Source organism: Rattus norvegicus, chromosome 1 (genome assembly GCF_036323735.1).
Source record: "Rattus norvegicus strain BN/NHsdMcwi chromosome 1, GRCr8, whole genome shotgun sequence".
Lineage (NCBI taxonomy): Eukaryota > Metazoa > Chordata > Mammalia > Rodentia > Muridae > Rattus > Rattus norvegicus.
Genome location: NC_086019.1, coordinates 152,584,245 through 152,603,854, shown reverse-complemented (window position 1 = coordinate 152,603,854; position 19,610 = coordinate 152,584,245). Strand labels below are relative to the sequence as shown.

The 19,610-nt window shown below is 40.1% G+C and overlaps 1 protein-coding gene across 3 annotated transcripts in view; it reads left to right on the top strand.

Moving 5' to 3' along the window:
* Tmem135 (transmembrane protein 135) overlaps window positions 1–19,610 on the top strand; it is a 273,477-nt gene that overhangs the window by 88,551 nt on the left and 165,316 nt on the right. For 2 of the 3 annotated variants that reach the window (NM_001013896.1, XM_039105814.2), the window contains exons 2-3: window positions 11,274–11,401; window positions 13,873–13,965. In NM_001013896.1, coding sequence (NP_001013918.1) covers window positions 11,274–11,401; window positions 13,873–13,965 — 221 coding nt within the window. Of the gene's footprint in view, window positions 1–11,273; window positions 11,402–13,872; window positions 13,966–19,610 lie in introns of those variants that run through there. The other variant, XM_039105818.2, reaches the window with a different exon arrangement.

Here is a 19,610-nt window from a genome sequence, read left to right as displayed (position 1 = left end):
CACTTGTTGAAGAACAGCTGGTTTTATAACTTAATAATAATGAGCAAAACTGTTAGAAAGATTTGTATACAAGGGCCATGTTAGCATTTCTTAGAAATAAATACACACCCAGGACAGTAATTATTGTTTTAATGGCAGTTGCTTGATTAGTTTCTCAACAAACTGCCAAACTGTCCTATAGCATATATTAATCATCATATGTCTACCAGTGACAAGTGAGTGCCTAGGCTGAATCTTTGCTAGTATTTGATATTGTCATTGTGTACTGTGTGCAAAGGTGTGCACAGTGTGTGTGTGTGTGTGTGTGTGTGTGTGTGTGAGAGAGAGAGAGAGAGACAGAGAGAGAGACAGAGACAGAGACAGAGAGAGAGACAGAGACAGAGAGAGACAGAGAGACAGAGAGAGACAGAGAGAGAGGGAGAGAGAGAGCGAGAGACCGAGAGAGTGAGCATGCTCTTAGCAGTGCATTTACATGTGGAGATCAGGGTCAGTGTCAAGTGTCTTCCTCTGTCACCTCTCTACCTTACTCTTTTGAGACAGTGCCTCTGATTGAACTCAAAGCTCCTTTTCAGTTTGACTTGCTGGTGAGGAACCCCGAGAAATGTACCCTGTTTCTGCCTTTCAGAGCTGGGGTTACAGATGGTTACACTGGTGCCATGCTTTTTTAAAAATCGAGGATGCTGGGATCTGAACTCAGGTCCTCATGCTTGCACAGAGAGCACTTTGAGCCATCTCCCCAGCCCTGACATTAGTTTTCTATGATTTCTATGATTTTCTATGATCTGACATTAGATATTCTATGGTTGTAATGCTAGCTCATTGTAATTTTAATTAACAGTTTCCGACTCATTTATTTGGTATATATTCTATTTGGAAAATATCTCTTCCTACCTTTATTCTAATTGGATTATATTTTTCTCATGCCTTTAAGACACACACACACACACACACACACACACACACACACTAGATGCTAGTCTTTAATTAGATACAGGCTTTCTGTTTTCCTGTGTTCTGTAGCATATCTGTTGGTCTTTTTATCAAGAAATGTAGTTCAATTTAACAAATGTTCCTTTTACCATTGGTGTCAATTCTAAAACCTCTTTGCTTTGCCCCATTGTTTTAAAAACTTCCCACTTTTCTCCAAAAGTTTTGTAATTGTCTGTGTTATGTAATGCCTGTGATCCATTTTGGATTACTTTTTGTACAAAATGTAAAACCTAGCTTAATATTCTCTGTCTTCCTAACTTGCCGACGTCCCTTACTTACTAACTCACAGATGGCACTGTCTATTGAAACGGCTTTCTTCCCTTTGTAGAACTGTTTTTGTGCCTTTATCAAAAATTAGATGTATTTGAATGAATGTCTTGGTTCTGTATTTTGTTCACTTCATGTGCTTGTATTGTCAGTATTGTACAGTTGATCTGGGAATAGTTTTTCTGCATTTTAACAGTTTTTATGGAGAGCAGTTCTACTTCCTTTGCTTTCTGTGCAAATTGCAGAACTATTTTTTGTTTATAGAGGTCTCTGGTGGAGTATGTAAAGAATTGTGTTGGATCTGCATTTCATATTAGGTACAATGGACATGTAACTTATGAACATGGTTTGTATAGTAGCTTGGAGTTTGACTCTCCCTAAATGCCCATGTGTTGAAGACTTGGTTCCCTGACTGGAGTGCTATTGGAAGAGAGAGGAAGATTTAATGGTGGGGCGTGTGGAAGGAAGTTAGGTCATTGGGGGACATTGAAGGGAATATTGAGACCTTTGCCCCATTTTGTTTCTCTCCCTCCCTTTTTGGCTGCCACGTGTTCCTGCTCTGATATATTGCCTTGCCCCACACAAAAGCCACAGACTGGGCTCATGGGCAGACAGACACCTTTGGAACTATGAGCTCTGAACTCTTTTCTCCTAGTAAGCTGTTCCCATAGGTGCCTTGTCTTAGTGCTGAGAAGCTGACTAATAGTGCCTCTCCCATTTCTTCCCCAGCACTGGGTAGTTTCACTCACTCCTGTGTTTCATTAGCAGCACCTTCTCTCTCAGGCTTAGGATTACCACATTGCCATATGTACTATGGTTTGTTATTTGCCCTCACCCCCACCCAGACTTTCATATGTCTTAAAGATAGGGTTGGACTTCCTTTTTCATTGTTTCTTTGTGTGGATGGCAGTTGAGTTGAAATAGGAGAGGTGGCCAGTTTCCAAAACTTTGTGGATGAAATAAGACCTTAGCAGAGGTCACTGGACTTGCTGGCCTCCAACATCAGAAAGTGTTATTTCTAGAAAGGGGATGAGTGGAGAGGCTGTCAGCCTTCCTGTCTCTCCCTTGTGCCTTCCTCTCTTCCACCTCCCCACTAATTCCCTAATCTCACTGTTTTAAACTTTGTTCCTCTGTACAGTTTCCTAACAATGGACAGTGATTTCCCTTTCACCTGAGAGGATTCTGTGATCAGTTCAGCTCCTCTTCCTCCTCCCTGAACCTTTGGTCCGCCTGCACTATGCTTTCTCCAGTGACTCTCCACTGCCCTGTGCTTTAGAATGCCCACATGGAATCACCTTGTGTGTGTTAGTCCCTATCATGAACACATTGTCTTTTACTTTATCCCCTGTAACATTACTAGTGCACTCACTGAGTAGACTCGTATCTTTATTTTTATATCATCTCTCTATGCCAGGGTTTTGGTGGTATTAATTTAATGTAGAAATCATCCCTTTAAATTCAAGGTTAATCAAGCTGAACAGGTTTTTAACTAAAACCAAATCAAACAAAGAAACAAACACATAGGTTTTCAATTTAAAACCTTAAAGTTAATATTTTTCAATTTAAAATTAATAGGCGAGTCTTTTATATGTTTTTAATTTTTAAATGTGTGTGGCATTTGGAGACTTCCCATGTCACCATCAGACAACACCATGTAAGAGTAGGTTCTCTCTCTCCCACTTGGGCTCTGGGGTGGAATGATCACAAGGCTTGGAAGCAAGCGCCTTTATCCTCTGAGGCAGCCTGTTGGCCTATTGTCAGTTTCTTTTCAGGGCTCTCCAATGCCAGAAGTTATTAACTTGTTTATGCCTCACCTTTATTCCTCACAGCTTCAGTTCGAATCTCCAAGGCATTGCTTAGCTTTTTGGACACTGAGGTTTCCTGAGATGGTAGCCTGGGCTGGCAATGGTTAATGGAGCTTTGTTGTAGCATGTGGTTTTTTTTTTTTTTTTTTTTTTTTTTTACTTTTTTTTTTATTAACTTGAGTATTTCTTTCTTTTTATTTTTTTATTATTAACTTGAGTATTTCTTATATACATTTCGAGTGTTATTCCCTTTCCCGGTTTCCGGGCAAACATCCCCCTCCCCCTTCCCCTTCCTTATGGGTGTTCCCCTCCCGAACCTCCCCCCATTGCCGCCCTCCCCCCAACAGTCTAGTTCACTGGGGGTTCAGTCTTAGCAGGACCCAGGGCTTCCCCTTCCACTGGTGCTCTTACTAGGATATTCATTGCTACCTATGGGGTCAGAGTCCAGGGTCAGTCTATGTATAGACTTTAGGTAGTGGTTTAGTCCCTGGAAGCTCTGGTTGCTTGGTATTGTTGTACATATGGGGTCTCGAGCCCCTTCAAGCTCTTCTAGTTCTTTCTCTGATTCCTTCAATGGGGGTCCTATTCTCAGTTCAGTGGTTTGCTGCTGGCATTCGCCTCTGTATTTGCTGTATTCTGGCTGTGTCTCTCAGGAGTGATCTACATCCGGCTCCTGTCGGTCTGCACTTCTTTGCTTCATCCATCTTGTCTAATTGGGTGGCTGTATATGTATGGGCCACATGTGGGGCAGGCTCTGAATGGGTGTTCCTTCAGTCTCTGTTTTAATCTTTGCCTCTCTCTTCCCTGCCAAGGGTATTCTTTTTCCTCATTTAAAGAAGGAGTGAAGCATTCACATTTTGATCATCCGTCTTGAGTTTCATTTGTTCTAGGCATCTAGGGTAATTCAAGCATTTGGGCTAATAGCCACTTATCAATGAGTGCATACCATGTATGTCTTTCTGTGATTGGGTTAGCTCACTCAGGATGATATTTTCCAGTTCCAACCATTTGCCTACGAATTTCATAAAGTCATTATTTTTGATAGCTGAGTAATATTCCATTGTGTAGATGTACCACATTTTCTGTATCCATTCCTCTGTTGAAGGGCATCTGGGTTCTTTCCAGTTTCTGGCTATTATAAATAAGGCTGCTATGAACATAGTGGAGCACGTGTCTTTTTTATATGTTGGGGCATCTTTTGGGTATATGCCCAAGAGAGGTATAGCTGGATCCTCAGGCAGTTCAATGTCCAATTTTCTGAGGAACCTCCATACTGATTTCCAGAATGGTTGTACCAGTGTGCAACCCCACCAACAATGGAGGAGTGTTCCTCTTTCTCTGTCGCGCCCACCTCGACCGGCAAGGAAGACGCAACACCTTTGGATCCTTCTCAATCAGCCTTTATTGTAGGAACACCTAATTGATAGTACGGGGACCCAGGGGAACAAAGGCACTCGCCTTAAATACAAGACAGGCTGTGGCTGTAAGTTTGTCCACTGGGGATTGGTGGAGCATGAAATACCTATTTAGCATGAATATCACCCTGGCCTTGTAGGTGCTGGGGGTCTGCCAACACATGCGCTGTAGGTGTTTACCACAAACGACCACCGGATGTCGGCGCCATCTTTAGCCGCTCCCTGCATTTCTCCACATCCTCTCCAGCATCTGCTATCACCTCAGTTTTTGATCTTAGGCATTCTCACTGGTGTGAGGTGAAATCTCAGGGTTGTTTTGATTTGCATTTCCCTTATGACTAAAGATGTTGAACATTTCTTTTTTTTTTTTTTCATTTTTTTTTTATTAACTTGAGTATTTCTTATATACATTTCGAGTGTTATTCCCTTTCCCGGTTTCCAGGCAAACATCCCCTCCCCCCTCCCCTTCCTTATGGGTGTTCCCCTCCTAACCCTCCCCCCATTGCCGCCCTCCCCCCATAGACTAGTTCACTGGGGGTTCAGTCTTAGCAGGACCCAGGGCTTCCCCTTCCACTGGTGCTCTTACTAGGATATTCATTGCTACCTATGGGGTCAGAGTCCAGGGTCAGTCCATGTATAGTCTTTAGGTAGTGACTTAGTCACTGGAAGCTCTGGTTGCTTGGCATTGTTGTACTTTTGGGGTCTCGAGCCCCTTCAAGCTCTTCCAGTTCTTTCTCTGATTCCTTCAATGGGGGACCTATTCTCAGTTCAGTGGTTTGCTGCTGGCATTCGCCTCTGTATTTGCTGTATTCTGGCTGTGTCTCTCAGGAGTGATCTACATCCGGCTCCTGTCGGTCTGCACTTCTTTGCTTCATCCATCTTGTCTAATTGGGTGGCTGTATATGTATGGGCCACATGTGGGGCAGGCTCTGAATGGGTGTTCCTTCAGTCTCTGTTTTAATCTTTGCCTCTCTCTTCCCTGCCAAGGGTATTCTTTTTCCTCATTTAAAGAAGGAGTGAAGCATTCACATTTTGATCATCCGTCTTGAGTTTCATTTGTTCTAGGCATCTAGGGTAATTCAAGCATTTGGGCTAATAGCCACTTATCAATGAGTGCATACCATGTATGTCTTTCTGTGATTGGGTTAGCTCACTCAGGATGATATTTTCCAGTTCCAACCATTTGCCTACGAATTTCATAAACTCGTTGTTTTTGATAGCTGGATCCTCAGGCAGTTCAATGTCCAATTTTCTGAGGAATCTCCAGACTGATTTCCAGAATGGCTTTACCAGTCTGCAATCCCACCAACAATGGAGGAGTGTTCCTCTTTCTCCACATCCTCGCCAGCATCTACTGTCACCTGAGATTTTGATATTAGCCATTCTCACTGGTGTGAGGTGAAATCTCAGGGTTGTTTTGATTTGCATTTCCCTTATGACTAAAGATGTTGAACATTTCTTTAGGTGTTTCTCAGCCATTCGGCATTCCTCAGCTGTGAATTGTTTGTTTAGCCCTGAACCCCATTTTTTAATAGGGTTATTTGTCTCCCTGCAGTCTAACTTCTTGAGTTCTTTGTATATTTTGGATATAAGGCCTCTATCTGTTGTAGGATTGGTAAAGATCTTTTCCCAATCTGTTGGTTGCCGTTTTGTCCTAACCACAGTGTCCTTTGCCTTATAGAAGCTTTGCAGTTTTATGAGATCCCATTTGTCGATTCTTGATCTTAGAGCATAAGCCATTGGTGTTTTGTTCAGGAAATTTTTTCCAGTGCCCATGTGTTCCAGATGCTTCCCTAGTTTTTCTTCTATTAGTTTGAGTGTGTCTGGTTTGATGTGGAGGTCCTTGATCCACTTGGACTTAAGCTTTGTACAGGGTGATAAGCATGGATCGATCTGCATTCTTCTACATGTTGACCTCCAGTTGAACCAGCACCATTTGCTGAAAATGCTATCTTTTTTCCATTGGATGTTTTTGGCTCCTTTGTCAAAAATCAAGTGACCATAGGTGTGTGGGTTCATTTCTGGGTCTTCAATTCTATTCCATTGGTCTATCTGTCTGTCTCTGTACCAATACCATGCAGTTTTTATCACTATTGCTCTGTAATACTGCTTGAGTTCAGGGATAGTGATTCCCCCTGAAGTCCTTTTATTGTTGAGAATAGTTTTAGCTATCCTGGGTTTTTTGTTATTCCAGATGAATTTGCAAATTGTTCTGTCTAACTCTTTGAACAATTGGACTGGTATTCTGATGGGGATTGCATTGAATCTGCAGATTGCTTTTGGTAAAATGGCCATTTTTACTATATTAATCCTGCCAATACATGAGCATGGGAGATCTTTCCATCTTCTGAGGTCTTCTTCAATTTCTTTCTTCAGTGTCTTGAAGTTCTTATTGTACAAATCTTTTACTTGCTTGGTTAAAGTCACACCGAGGTACTTTATATTATTTGGGTCTATTATGAAGGGTGTCGTTTCCCTAATTTCTTTCTCGGCTTGTTTCTCTTTTGTGTAGAGGAAGGCTACTGATTTATTTGAGTTAATTTTATACCCAGCCACTTTGCTGAAGTTGTTTATCAGCTTTAGTAGTTCTTTGGTGGAACTTTTGGGATCACTTAAATATACTATCATATCATCTGCAAATAGTGATATTTTGACTTCTTCTTTTCTGATCTGTATCCCCTTGACTTCCTTTTGTTGTCTGATTGCTCTGGCTAGAACTTCAAGAACTATATTGAATAAGTAGGGAGAGATTGGGCAGCCTTGTCTAGTCCCTGATTTTAGTGGGACTGCTTCAAGTTTCTCTCCATTTAGTTTAATGTTAGCAACTGGTTTTCTGAATATGGCTTTTACTAAGTTTAGGTATGGGCCTTGAATTCCTATTCTTTCCAGGACTTTTATCATGAAGGGGTGTTGAATTTTGTCAAATGCTTTCTCAGCATCTAATGAAATGATCATGTGGTTTTGTTCTTTCAGTTTGTTTATATAATGGATCACGTTGATGGTTTTCCGTATATTAAACCATCCCTGCATGCCTGGGATGAAGCCTACTTGATCATGGTGGATGATTGTTTTGATGTGCTCTTGGATTTGGTTTGCCAGTATTTTATAGAGTATTTTTGTGTCGATATTCATAAGGGAAATTGGTCTGAAGTTCTCTTTCTTTGTTGTGTCTTTGTGTGGTTTAGGTATAAGAGTAATTGTGGCTTCGTAGAAGGAATTCGGTAGTGCTCCATCTGTTTCAATTTTGTGGAATAGTTTGGATAATATTGGTATGAGGTCTTCTATGAAGGTCTGATAGAATTCTGCACTAAACCCGTCTGGACATGGGCTCTTTTTGGTTGGGAGACCTTTAATGACTGCTTCTATTTCCTTAGGAGTTATGGGGTTGTTTAACTGGTTTATCTGTTCCTGTTTTAACTTTGGTATCTGGTATCTGTCTAGGAAATTGTCCATTTCCTGAAGATTTTCAAGTTTTGTTGAATATAGGCTTTTATAGTAAGATCTGATGATTTTTTGAATTTCCTCTGAATCTGTAGTTATGTCTCCCTTTTCATTTCTGATTTTGTTAATTTGGACACACTCTCTGTGTCCTCTCGTTAGTCTGGCTAAGGGTTTATCTATCTTGTTGATTTTCTCAAAGAACCAACTTTTGGTTCTGTTGATTCTTTCTATGGTCCTTTTTGTTTCTACTTGGTTGATTTCAGCTCCGAGTTTGATTAATTCCTGCCTTCTACTCCTCCTGGGTGTATTTGCTTCTTTTTGTTCTAGAGCTTTTAGGTGTGCTGTCAAGCTGCTGACATATGCTCTTTCCTTTTTCTTTCTGCAGGCACTCAGTTCTATGAGTTTTCCTCTTAGCACAGCTTTCATTGTGTCCCATAAGTTTGGGTATGTTGTACCTTCATTTTCATTAAATTCTAAAAAGTCTTTAATTTCTTTCTTTATTTCTTCCTTGACCAGGTTATCATTGAGTAGGGCATTGTTCAATTTCCACGTATATGTGGGCATTCTTCCCTTATTGTTACTGAAGACCAGTTTTAGGCCGTGGTGGTCTGATAGCACGCATGGGATTATTTCTGTCATTCTGTACCTGTTTAGGCCCGTTTTTTGACCAATTATATGGTCAATTTTGGAGAAAGTACCATGAGGAGCTGAGAAGAAGGTATATCCTTTTGCTTTAGGATAGAATGTTCTATAAATATCTGTTAAGTCCATTTGGCTCATGACTTCTCTTAGTCTGTTTACGTCTCTTTTTAATTTCTGTTTCCATGATCTGTCCATTGATGAGAGTGGGGTGTTGAAATCTCCTACTATTATTGTGTGAGGTGTAATGTTTGTTTTGAGCTTTAGTAAGGTTTCTTTTACGTATGTAGGTGCCCTTGTATTTGGGGCATAGATATTTAGGATTGAGAGTTCATCTTGGTGGATTTTTCCTTTGATGAATATGAATGTCCTTCCTTATCTTTTTTGATGACTTTTAGTTGAAAATTGATTTTATTTGATATTAGAATGGCTACTCCAGCTTGCTTCTTGTGACCATTTGCTTGGAAAGTTGTTTTCCAGCCTTTCACTCTGAGGTAGTGTCTGTCTTTGTCTCTGAGGTGTGTTTCCTCTAGGCAGGAGAATGTAGGTCCTCCTTGCGTATCCAGTTTGTTAATCTATGTCTTTTTATTGGGGAGTTGAGGCCATTGATGTTAAGAGATATTAAGGAATAGTGATTATTGCTTCCTGTTATATTCATATTTGGATGTGAGGTTACTTTTGTGTACTTTTCTTCTCTTTGTTTTGTTGCCAAGACGATTAGTTTCTTGCTTCTTCTAGGGTATAGCTTGCCTCCTTATGTTGGGCTTTACCATTTATTATCCTTTGTAGTGCTGGATTTGTAGAAAGATATTGTGTAAATTTGGTTTTGTCATGGAATATCTTGGTTTCTCCATGTATGTTAATTGAGAGTTTTGCAGGATACAGTAACCTGGGCTGGCATTTGTGTTCTCTTAGGGTCTCTATGACATCAGTCCAGGATCTTCTGGCCTTCATAGTTTCCGGGGAAAAGTCTGGTGTGATTCTGATAGGTCTGCCTTTATATGTTACTTGACCTTTTTCCCTTACTGCTTTTAATATTCTTTCTTTATTTTGTGCGTTTGGTGTTTTGACTATTATGTGACGGGAGGTGTTTCTTTTCTGGTCCAATCTATTTGGAGTTCTGTAGACTTCTTGTATGCCTATGGGTATCTCTTTTTTTTTTAGGTTAGGGAAGTTTTCTTCTATGATTTTGTTGAAGATATTTACTGGTTCTTTGAGCTGGGAGTCTTCACTCTCTTCTATACCTATTATCCTTAGGTTTGATCTTCTCATTGACTCCTGGATTTCCTGTACGCTTTGGACCAGTAGCTTTTTCTGCTTTACATTATCTTTGACAGTTGAGTCAATGATTTCTATGGAATCTTCTGCTCCTGAGATTCTCTCTTCCATCTCTTGTATTCTTTTGGTGAAGCTTGTATCTACAGCTCCTTGTCTCTTCTTTTGGTTTTCTATATCCAGGGTTGTTTCCATGTGTTCTTTCTTGATTGCTTCTATTTCCATTTTTAATTCCTTCAACTGTTTGATTGTGTTTTCCTGGAATTCTTTCAGGGATTTTTATGATTCCTCTCTGTAGGCTTTTACTTGTTTATTAATGTTTTCCTGTGTTTCTCTAAGGGAGTTCTTCACGTCTTTCTTGAAGTCCTCCAGCATCATGATCAAATATGATTTTGAAACTAGATCTTGCTTTTCTTGTATGTTTGGATATTCCATGTTTGTTTTGATGGGAGAGTTGGGCCCCGATGGTACCATGTAGTCTTGGTTTCTGTTGCTTGCGTTCCTGCGCTTGCCTCTTGCCAACAGATTATTTCCAGTGTTACTTTGTTCTGCTGTTTCTGACAGTGGCTAGACTGTCCTATAAGCCTGTGTGTCAGGAGTGGTGTAGACCTGTTTTCCTGTTTTCTTTCAGCCTGTTATGGGGACAGAGTGTTCTGCTTTCGGGCGTGTAGCTTTTCCTCTCTACAGGTCTTCAGCTGTTCCTGTGGGCCTGTGTCTTGAGTTCACCAGGCAGGTCACTTGCAGCAGAAAAGTTGGTCTTACCTGTGGTCCCGAGACTCAAGTTCGCTCGCAGGGTGCTGCCCATGAGTTCTCTCTGGAGGCAGCAACCAGGAAGATCCGCGCCCCCGTTTCCGGGAGCTTCAGTGCACCAGGGTTCCAGATGGCGTTTGGTGTTTTCCTATGGAATCAGTAATGTGTGCAGAGTGCAGTCTCTTCTGGTTTCCGTAGCATGTGGTTTTATTTGGGTTGCAATTTACTGTTTGTTTTGGAAAGTATATTTTTGTTTTGAAAACTGTTTTTATGATTTTACATGTATCTACCTTGGGGATGACTTATCTTGTGATCCATGTTGTAATTATTTTTGTGATTACTTTTATTATTAATTTTATTTTATTACATATACCTACCTTGAAGCTCACTTGTCATGTGACCATGAGATGGTGGTGGTGGTGGTGGTGGTGGTGGTGATGGGGATGGTGGTGGTGGTCTTGACATGTGCCTGCTTTGGAGCTAACTATCATGTGACCCATGCTGTCACTGTTTTTTAACTTAAGTGAATGCGAGCATCTTCTGTTCTAAAACTTTGTACAGAGGAGCTAGGAAAATGGCATAGGTCTTTACTTAGTCTTTAACATATGCTTTATTCAGTAGCTTCCATATAAGAATGAATGTGAGTGGAAACAGTTGGTTGGCTTAAATGACAAAGCCTCCCTTTTTCCAGATCGCAGCTGTTCTCCGGAAGCGGAAGCTGGAATATTACTTGTACAAGCTGCTTCCTGAGATCCTCCAGTCTGCCTCCTTCCTGACTGCTAATGGGGCCTTGTACATTACTTTCTTCTGTGTTTTAAGGTTGGTACTCATAATCACCAATCCATGTTAATGAATTTGCTTTGTTGAAATGGAAACCGTCTTAATTACTGGTGTGTTGATGTGAAGAAACACCATGATTGGTGCAACTTACAAAGAAGGTCATTTAAAGAGAGCCCATGGGCTTGAATGCAGTCTCAGAGTGTGAGTCCACCATCAATGGGTCCTGGAACACTGTGGCAGGCAAGCATGGTGCTGGAACTGTAGCCCAGAGCATACATCCTTATCCTGACCCACAAGGTGTGGGGTAGAGAGGGAGAAAGCAGAGGGAGGGAGAGACAAGGAGGGGAACAGAAGGGAGAGTGGGGAACAGGAGAGAGTAGGCTCAGTGTAGGCTTTTTAAACCTACTCCAGTGGCACACATCCTCCTCCAACAACCAGGAAAGAAACATTAAAATCTATGAACCTATGGGATCCATTATCACTTAAACCCTACAGAAAGAGAGATTTATTGGCATAATTGTTGTTTAGGTTACACTCTTTCTTTCTACTTTAATCTATAAAATGACATTTACGTACAAGAAAATTTATAAAAATACAAGAAAATTTATAAAGTCGGAGCCTTAAGTCTTGGCTTATGATGTAAATTTCAAATTATTGGCATGATTATGCAACAAAATCTCTTCAATGTGTCGTTCATTTTCTGAAGCCTACTGTAGTTTTGAAATTATTGGTCAGGATTTCTGATCAGAAGCAGAATTCAGTAATGGCCCAATATTCAAGGCAAAGTCATATAAGGTTGGGGCCAGAACAGAGCATGACTGTACATCCTAAATAAGGCTCTGCTGGACAGTGACTCAGGCATGCACTCTTTGCCTATGCTGCCTACTGTGTGCACTGACTCCTGGACGCTCAGTCTCTGTCCCTGCTGTTGGAAGCACACGCTTATATCTGTCAAGTTAGAGCCATTTCACCTTTTCCTCACCTTTGTGTTGTCTATGGTTGTTTGTATATTTTAGTTAGAATTAAGCTTGTCATTTCCAAGCTGTCTCCTAGATTTTTTTCCTTGGAGCACTAGTATTTATAAACTTCACGTAGTGGAGGCAGGAACCAGTAAGGTCTCATGTTGCGAAGAAGATGTTTCCTTTACATTGATTTGGACATCTGTGAAAGGAGCTTGAGCCTGTGAGCTCAGCAGTGCCAAGACTTGTTAGGACTTCAGGAATGGCTGCCCTGGAGGCTGCTACTGCAGCATCCTCTCTGCGAACTGTGGTCAAACAGGGGAAGTGTAGTACATTTAATAGAGAGAGACTGTTGGTGTCCTCTCTGGAGCCGTCTTCCTAAGCCCCCTTCCCCCTAGAGCTTATAGTCAAGAACTCTGTAGAACCTGTATGGAAAATGTGCCTACAGGCTATTTAGGCAAAAGTTCTTACTATCTCATAAGTGGTTAAGTTGAGTGTTTATGGCAGTTTAATAAACCCAAACTTCAATTAAACAGATAAGTTTTTAGATTCTTAATCCTGTCGTGTCCTTAAAAGATCTTTTTTTCAGATTTTTGATCCTGTCTTGTCACCATATCCCCCATATATATATATGTGTGTGTGTGTGTGTGTGTGTGTGTGTGTGTGTGTGTATCTTTTATATATATTGTGTGTGTGTACATATATACACATATACATACATTCATACATACATACATATACATATTTTCCCCCCTCCTACTATCTGTTATTTAGCAACTGGCTAATTTTGTTCAGATCATTTCTTAGAATATTTAGAGGCTGGTTCTTCCTTTTTTAGGAGCATAACTGTTTTGAAGGAAACCATATCTGAGGCAGGGTGTGGTGGCCCATGGCTTTAATAGCAGCACTCTAGTGATTTGAGGCCAGCCTGAACTATGTGACTTCTAGGATAGCCAGAACTACAAAATAAGATCCCCCTTCTCAGAAACATACATTTCATGTCTCTAAATTTATTTGGAAACATAAGCAGTTTCTACTTTCAAGTAACAAATGGTAGTAGATAAGAAATGGTTTCCACATAAAGCTAAAAAAAGAATCAAATATTAGCAAGTATTATAAGGAAACCTGAGGGTGGTAGAGCATAGATGGAATCCTTTTTAAAGTACCTACTGTGAGTCAGGTGTGTGGCACACACTGCATTCAGGAGAGGAGGTAGAGGACTCGTTGGCCAGAGGCTGGCTAAAGGATGGACTGGAACACACAGTGAAACTCTCAAAAAAGCCAAAACAAATCCAAGCCAAACAGCATCCCAGAAGAACTGTCAAGAAGAACACAGCCATGCTTGTAGCCATTGTTGCTTTTTCTGAAAACGTACTGTTGAGTCCTGCTTAGTCCCTGCAGAGAGATAGGGAGTCTGGTCTAGAACCTGGTGTCTTTGGGGTACTGCGGGATAATTGAATAGAGGGTGAATAGAGAAGAGAAAATTCTGTTTGTAAGCGCTAAAATGGTCAACTAGGAATTAAATACAAAAATTACAAATTTGAATTTCAGGAAGATTCTTGGAAAATTCTACTCATGGACTCCTGGCTTTGGTGCTGCTCTGCCAGCCTCCTATGTGGCCATTCTAATTGAAAGGAAAAGCAGGTAAATTTTACACATATACATGTTTAATAGAATAAGCTACCTAGGAGAATTTTATTCTTTTCTGTTAATTAATTATTGCCAGGGATGGAAAATCTGTCCCTATATATTTTTTCCATTTGGCAGCTATTTGATTGAAAATTAATTTTGTATGAACACTATGCTTATTGTCTATAAAATAAATATAACTATATTATAAATATGCAATACAAAAGTAAAGAAACGTAAAAATAAAATAGTGACTCTAAATGCCAGGTTCTTTTTACTAACGTAATAGAAGGTTCTGTGTTAACAGCCTAATTAAAGCAGTGGAATATGCAAATTCCAGTGGAAGCCTGTCTCCTTAGCTGTACAGCATCCTGGTCATATGTAAGGGAGTTAGTAATACATTTTGTTTTGCCTAGGTCTGTTCTCTGCTTCAGGCTCCTTGACTAACCTGTTATACCAATTGTATTCTATAGAGAATTGTGTGGACGTGTGTTTTTTATTGTTCGTCACATAAAATTTTCCACGTGAACTCATTTATTCCGTAGAACCTTACAGAAGTAGTTCAGTCTGAGGGTAGTTGATGTTAAGGCTTTTTCGTAAGAGTGTATTTGTCACTGCATGGATGGCTAAACTCTAAGACTGGTACATGTTGTAATGTCAGAAAACCTGTTCTATTCTGCCTCCAAGGACAGCATAGTACAGAGCTCAGGAAGACTCCAGAGCTAGCCTGCAACTTAATAATCTGGTTCTGCCATTAACTATGTCACCTGCTTGGCTTGCTCTTCACCTGAAAAATGGAAGCAGTCACAGTCTGTCATACTTTCAGATAATTCAGTTAATTTATGGCAAAAATAATTAGGACATCACAGTTGTCTATGTGGTAAGCATTGCTTGTTTTTTTATTTGTTTGTTTGTCTGTCTAAGTAATGAAAGAGTTATTCTGCTGATGGCATTTCAAATCAGTTTTAACATATGAATATTGGTTTTCAAAAAAATACATGAAATTTTAAGTCTCTTTGTTCGTTTTTGCTTTTGCTTTTGGGTGGGAGATTACTTCCTGGAGCGTGGACAACTCACCAGCGGCTATAGGACTGAAGAAAAACGCCCTTTCTCCATAAGCATCCTTACTCAGCATGCCATGATTGACTGTTAGCACTTCGGCAGGGTTAGTTTATAGTTATGTGTCCACGTCAGCAGGGCAGGTAACATGAATAGGAAGCAGTTTGCAGTTCACAGTTTCACTTTATTTTGCATGTAAGTGCACATGTGGACATATGTAGCTGTGTGTGCTTATCATGTGGAAGCATGCTGTAGACATTAGTATCCTTTATCTGAAACTTTATCAAGATAATTCTCCGTGTAATCACAAATGCTCCCATATATAGGAAAACTAACAATTCTTCTTTGCTTTTGTGTGTAATTGTTAAATGATTGAAGTTGTGTTTAAAGTTAAAGTTGTATAGCTTTTAATATTTAAGGCTTCAGATATCTTCACCACTGCTATAAATATTCTGTAGATTATGATTATAATAGACTCCTTAATGTTCTTTTCTGGAATTCCTTCATTATAGGTTGTGTTACTTCTTTGGTAAGGGATTATTTTGTAGTGAGTCTAAAATAATAAAAGAGCTGATTACTGTTAAAACTATTTTATTGCATCCTTATCTGAGAGTGTTGTTTGCAGTGTTTCTTTTGTTTATAACCTAATAAGGTTTTCTGTATAGCTTAATTTATATCTAGCAAAGTAGCTGGATATAAAAATAAATCAGTAGCCTTTCTTTATACAAATGATAAATGGACTGAGAAAGAAATTAGGGCAACAACACCCTTCACAATAGCCACAAATAGTATAAAATATCTTGGTGTAACTCTTATTAAGCAAGTGAAGATCTGCATGTATGACAAGAACTTCAAATCCTTGAGAAAAGAAATTGAAGAAGACCTCAGAAGATGGAAAGATCTTCCATGCTCATGGATTGGTAGGATTAACATAGTGAAAATGATTTTACCAAAAGTAGTCTATAGATTCAATGCAATGTCCATCAAAATTTCAACACAATTCTTCACAGACATGGAAAGACCAATTTTCAATTTCATATGAAAAAATAAAAAACCCAGGATAGATAAAACAATTCTCAAAAATAAAAGAACTTTCTGAGGAATCACCATTCCTGACCTAAAGCTGTACTACAGAGCAATAGTGATAAAAACTGTGTGGTATTGGTACAGAGATAGACAGACTGATTAATGGAATAGAATTGAAGACCCAGAAATAGACCCACACATCTATGGTCACTTGATCTTTGACAAGGAAGCAAAAAACAAACAGTGGAAAAAAGACAGCATCTTCAGTAGATGATGCTTGTCTAACTGGCGGTTGACATGTAGAAGAATGCAAATCGATTCATTCTTATCTTCTTGTACAAAGCTCAAGTCCAAGTGGATGATGGACCTCAGCATAAAACCTGATAGGCTGAATTGAATAGAAGAGAAAGTGGGAAAGAGCCTTGAACTCATTGGCACAGGGGGAAATTTCCCAAACAGAATACTAATGGCTCAGACTCTAAAAGCAACAATTGATAAATGGGACGTCATGAAACTGGAAAGCTTTTTGTGAGGCAAAAGACACAGTCAATAGGACAAATTCACTAACCCTATATCGAATAGGGGGCTAACATCCAAAATATATAAAGAACTCAAGAAGCTAACTTCCCAAAAAAACCAAAGAACCCAATTAAAAAATGGAATACAGAGCTAAACATTCACAACAGAAGACTCTCAAATGGCCCAGAAACACTAAAAGAAATGTTCAAAATCCTTAGTCATTGGGGAAATGCAAATCAAAACTACCCCAAGATACCACCTTACACCAGTCAGAATGGCTAAGATCAAAAACTCAAGTGATAGCACATGTGGCAAGAATGTAGAAAAAGAGGAACACTCTTCCATTGCTGCTGGGATTGCAAACTGAAATAACCACTCTGGAAATCAATCTGGTGGTTCCTCGGAAAATTGGAAATAGTTCTACCTGAAGACTCAGCTATTGCACTCTTGGGCATATACCCAAAAGATACCCCACCATACCACAAGGACACGTGCTCAACTGTGTTCATAGCAGCCTCATTTGTAATAGCCAGAAGCCAGAAACCACCTTGATGACCCTCAACCGAAGAAAGGATACAGAAAATGTCGTTCATTTACATAATACGATACTAGTCAGATTTAAAAATTGAGGACATAATAAATTTTGCAGGCAAATGGATGGAACTAGAAAATAGCATTCTGAGTGAGGTAGTTCAGACTCAAAAGGACATGCATGGTATGTACTCATTGATAAGTGGATATTAGCCAAAAAGTACAGAATACCTAGGATACAACATACAGACCATAAGAAATGTAACAAGCAGAACGGCCCAAGTGAGGATGCATCAATCCCACTTAGAAGGGGGGAGGAAATAATCATGGAAGCAGAGGAAGGGAAAAGGACTTGTGTAGAAGGGAGGGTGATGCTATAGGAAGACCAGCAGTCTCCACTAACCTGGACTCTAGTGAGCTCCCAGAGACTAAGCCACCAACTAGGACCAGAGAAGGGCTGGTCCTGAGGTCCTTGGCACATATACAGCAGAGGACTGCCTGGACGGTCCTCAGTAGTCCTGAGGTCCTTGGCACATATACAGCAGAGGTGTGTCTTGTCTGTCCTCAGTGGAGAAGATGCATGTAATCCTTGAGAGACTTGAGGCCCCAGGGAAAGGGGAGCCCTGGCGGTGGTGAGGACCACCCTCTTAGAAGCAAGGGGGAAGAGGAATGTGATGAGGAACTGTGGGAGGGGGTACTGTCAGGTGTTAGGGAGGGGGCACAATGACTGGAATGTAAGTAAACAAAATAGTTTTTAAAAATAGAAAAAAATTATGAATGCTTGAAAAGTATATTTTTCTGTTCCTGGGGTTGAAAGAAATTTCTAGGTTCTGAGCTGGTAATTATGTTATTTAGAATATATCTTCATTTTGAGGTATAGTCTCTGGTATTAAAATATTTGAAGGACTTGACATCATGGCACATGCCTTTAAAACTGACAGACAGTACTGGGGAGGCAGGGGCAGAGGGGCAGAGGGGCAGAGGGGCAGAGACAGAGGCAAAAGGAGTGTTCTGAGTTTGAGGCCAGCCTGGTCTTTGTAGTGAATTTCGGGTCAGCCAGGGCAACATTGTAAGTCCATGTCTACAATAAACAAAGAAACAAACAAATGTTTAATTCCCTTTAGCTTGAGTTCTGCGTTGTATATATCACAATCAGAATTCCTTTTAGATTTGCTTAGTATGTCTTAACATTTTGAAAACAATTTAAAAATATTTGTATTTTAATCAACATGTAAATGTATATTATTTTAATTAAATGTAATTTAACTAAATATAATTAAGTTGTATTTAGTTTATATGTATATTTACATTGATGTCGTTTCTTGATATCACTATCATGTTTGCTTATTAATTCTGCATATCATCGTCGTCAGTGCACTACTGCTTGACCTGTCTGCTCCCGTTGTCTAATGAGACTTGTGTAGGCTCAGCAGTACAGGGCTGCTTCAGCCCTCTGCCCTGCCTTCCTCATTGCATCTGCTGGGAGAGTACAGAGTGAAACTGGGAAGGGGCATTGCTGTTAGCTCCCTGGAGAACTCAGTGTTCCTATTTTAACTGCACTCATATGTGTATGTGTGCAGCTCTGAGCAGCTTGTCCTCAGGAGTTGACTTGTTTAACCCCCATTACTGCTGTCTTTACACAAAAGGATTTCATTACCACAAAGGTTGCCTGCCCTCTAGGGACGGGTAATCTGGTTTGCACTCGCATATGTCCTGTTGAGGACTTGAACAGTTACAGCAGTGGCTTTTTCTTTTCCTTTTAAACTAAGCAGCAGGCTGTTGATCCACCCAAGATTCAATCCTTTTCTATTGCTTAGTTTTCCATTATAGAAATATACTGGTGTGTATTCATGATTTATTTATTCTGTTGTTATTTTATCCATGAACATGGTGGTACTTTCCATTTATTTTGATATTTTTAAAATTTCATCAGCTTTTGTCATTTGCAAGATGTAGCTTTCATACTGTTTCAGTACAATTATAGTGTTACTATTATAAATTTTATTCAGCCTTTTAAAAGAATAGCGATTTTAAGTATATTCATAAATTTGTTCAACCAAGAATTTAATTTTCGCCTGCAGTGAAGCCACTTTAGTAAGTCATACCCGTTCCTCACATGATCAGTCCTAGTCAGTCACCAATCAGTTTCATAGCTCCATCTTCCTCTGCGCGTCACCTTAGTGGGATCACACAGTATCCGGCCACTGCGAGTGATCCTGTTTGCTCAGCTGACGGCTTGAAGGCCATGACGTCATCATGTGCGTCTCTGTTTCTCTGTTCATTGCTCCCAGAAAGCCCAGCTCTGGAGCTTTAGACCCTCTAGGCTCCCAGTTGTGAACGATGCTGCCCTAGTGTGTGTGTATTGCGATGTGGACTTGGAATGTGCACTTCGCTGGGGAATGAACCTAACTGTAGAATTGTTGGCGTACCCTGGCAGCCATGTTTAACCTTTTGAGGAACTGTTGTTCATTAAAGTGGCTACTTGGTTCACACCAGCAGTGTAGAGGGCTTTTTCAGAGCAGAAG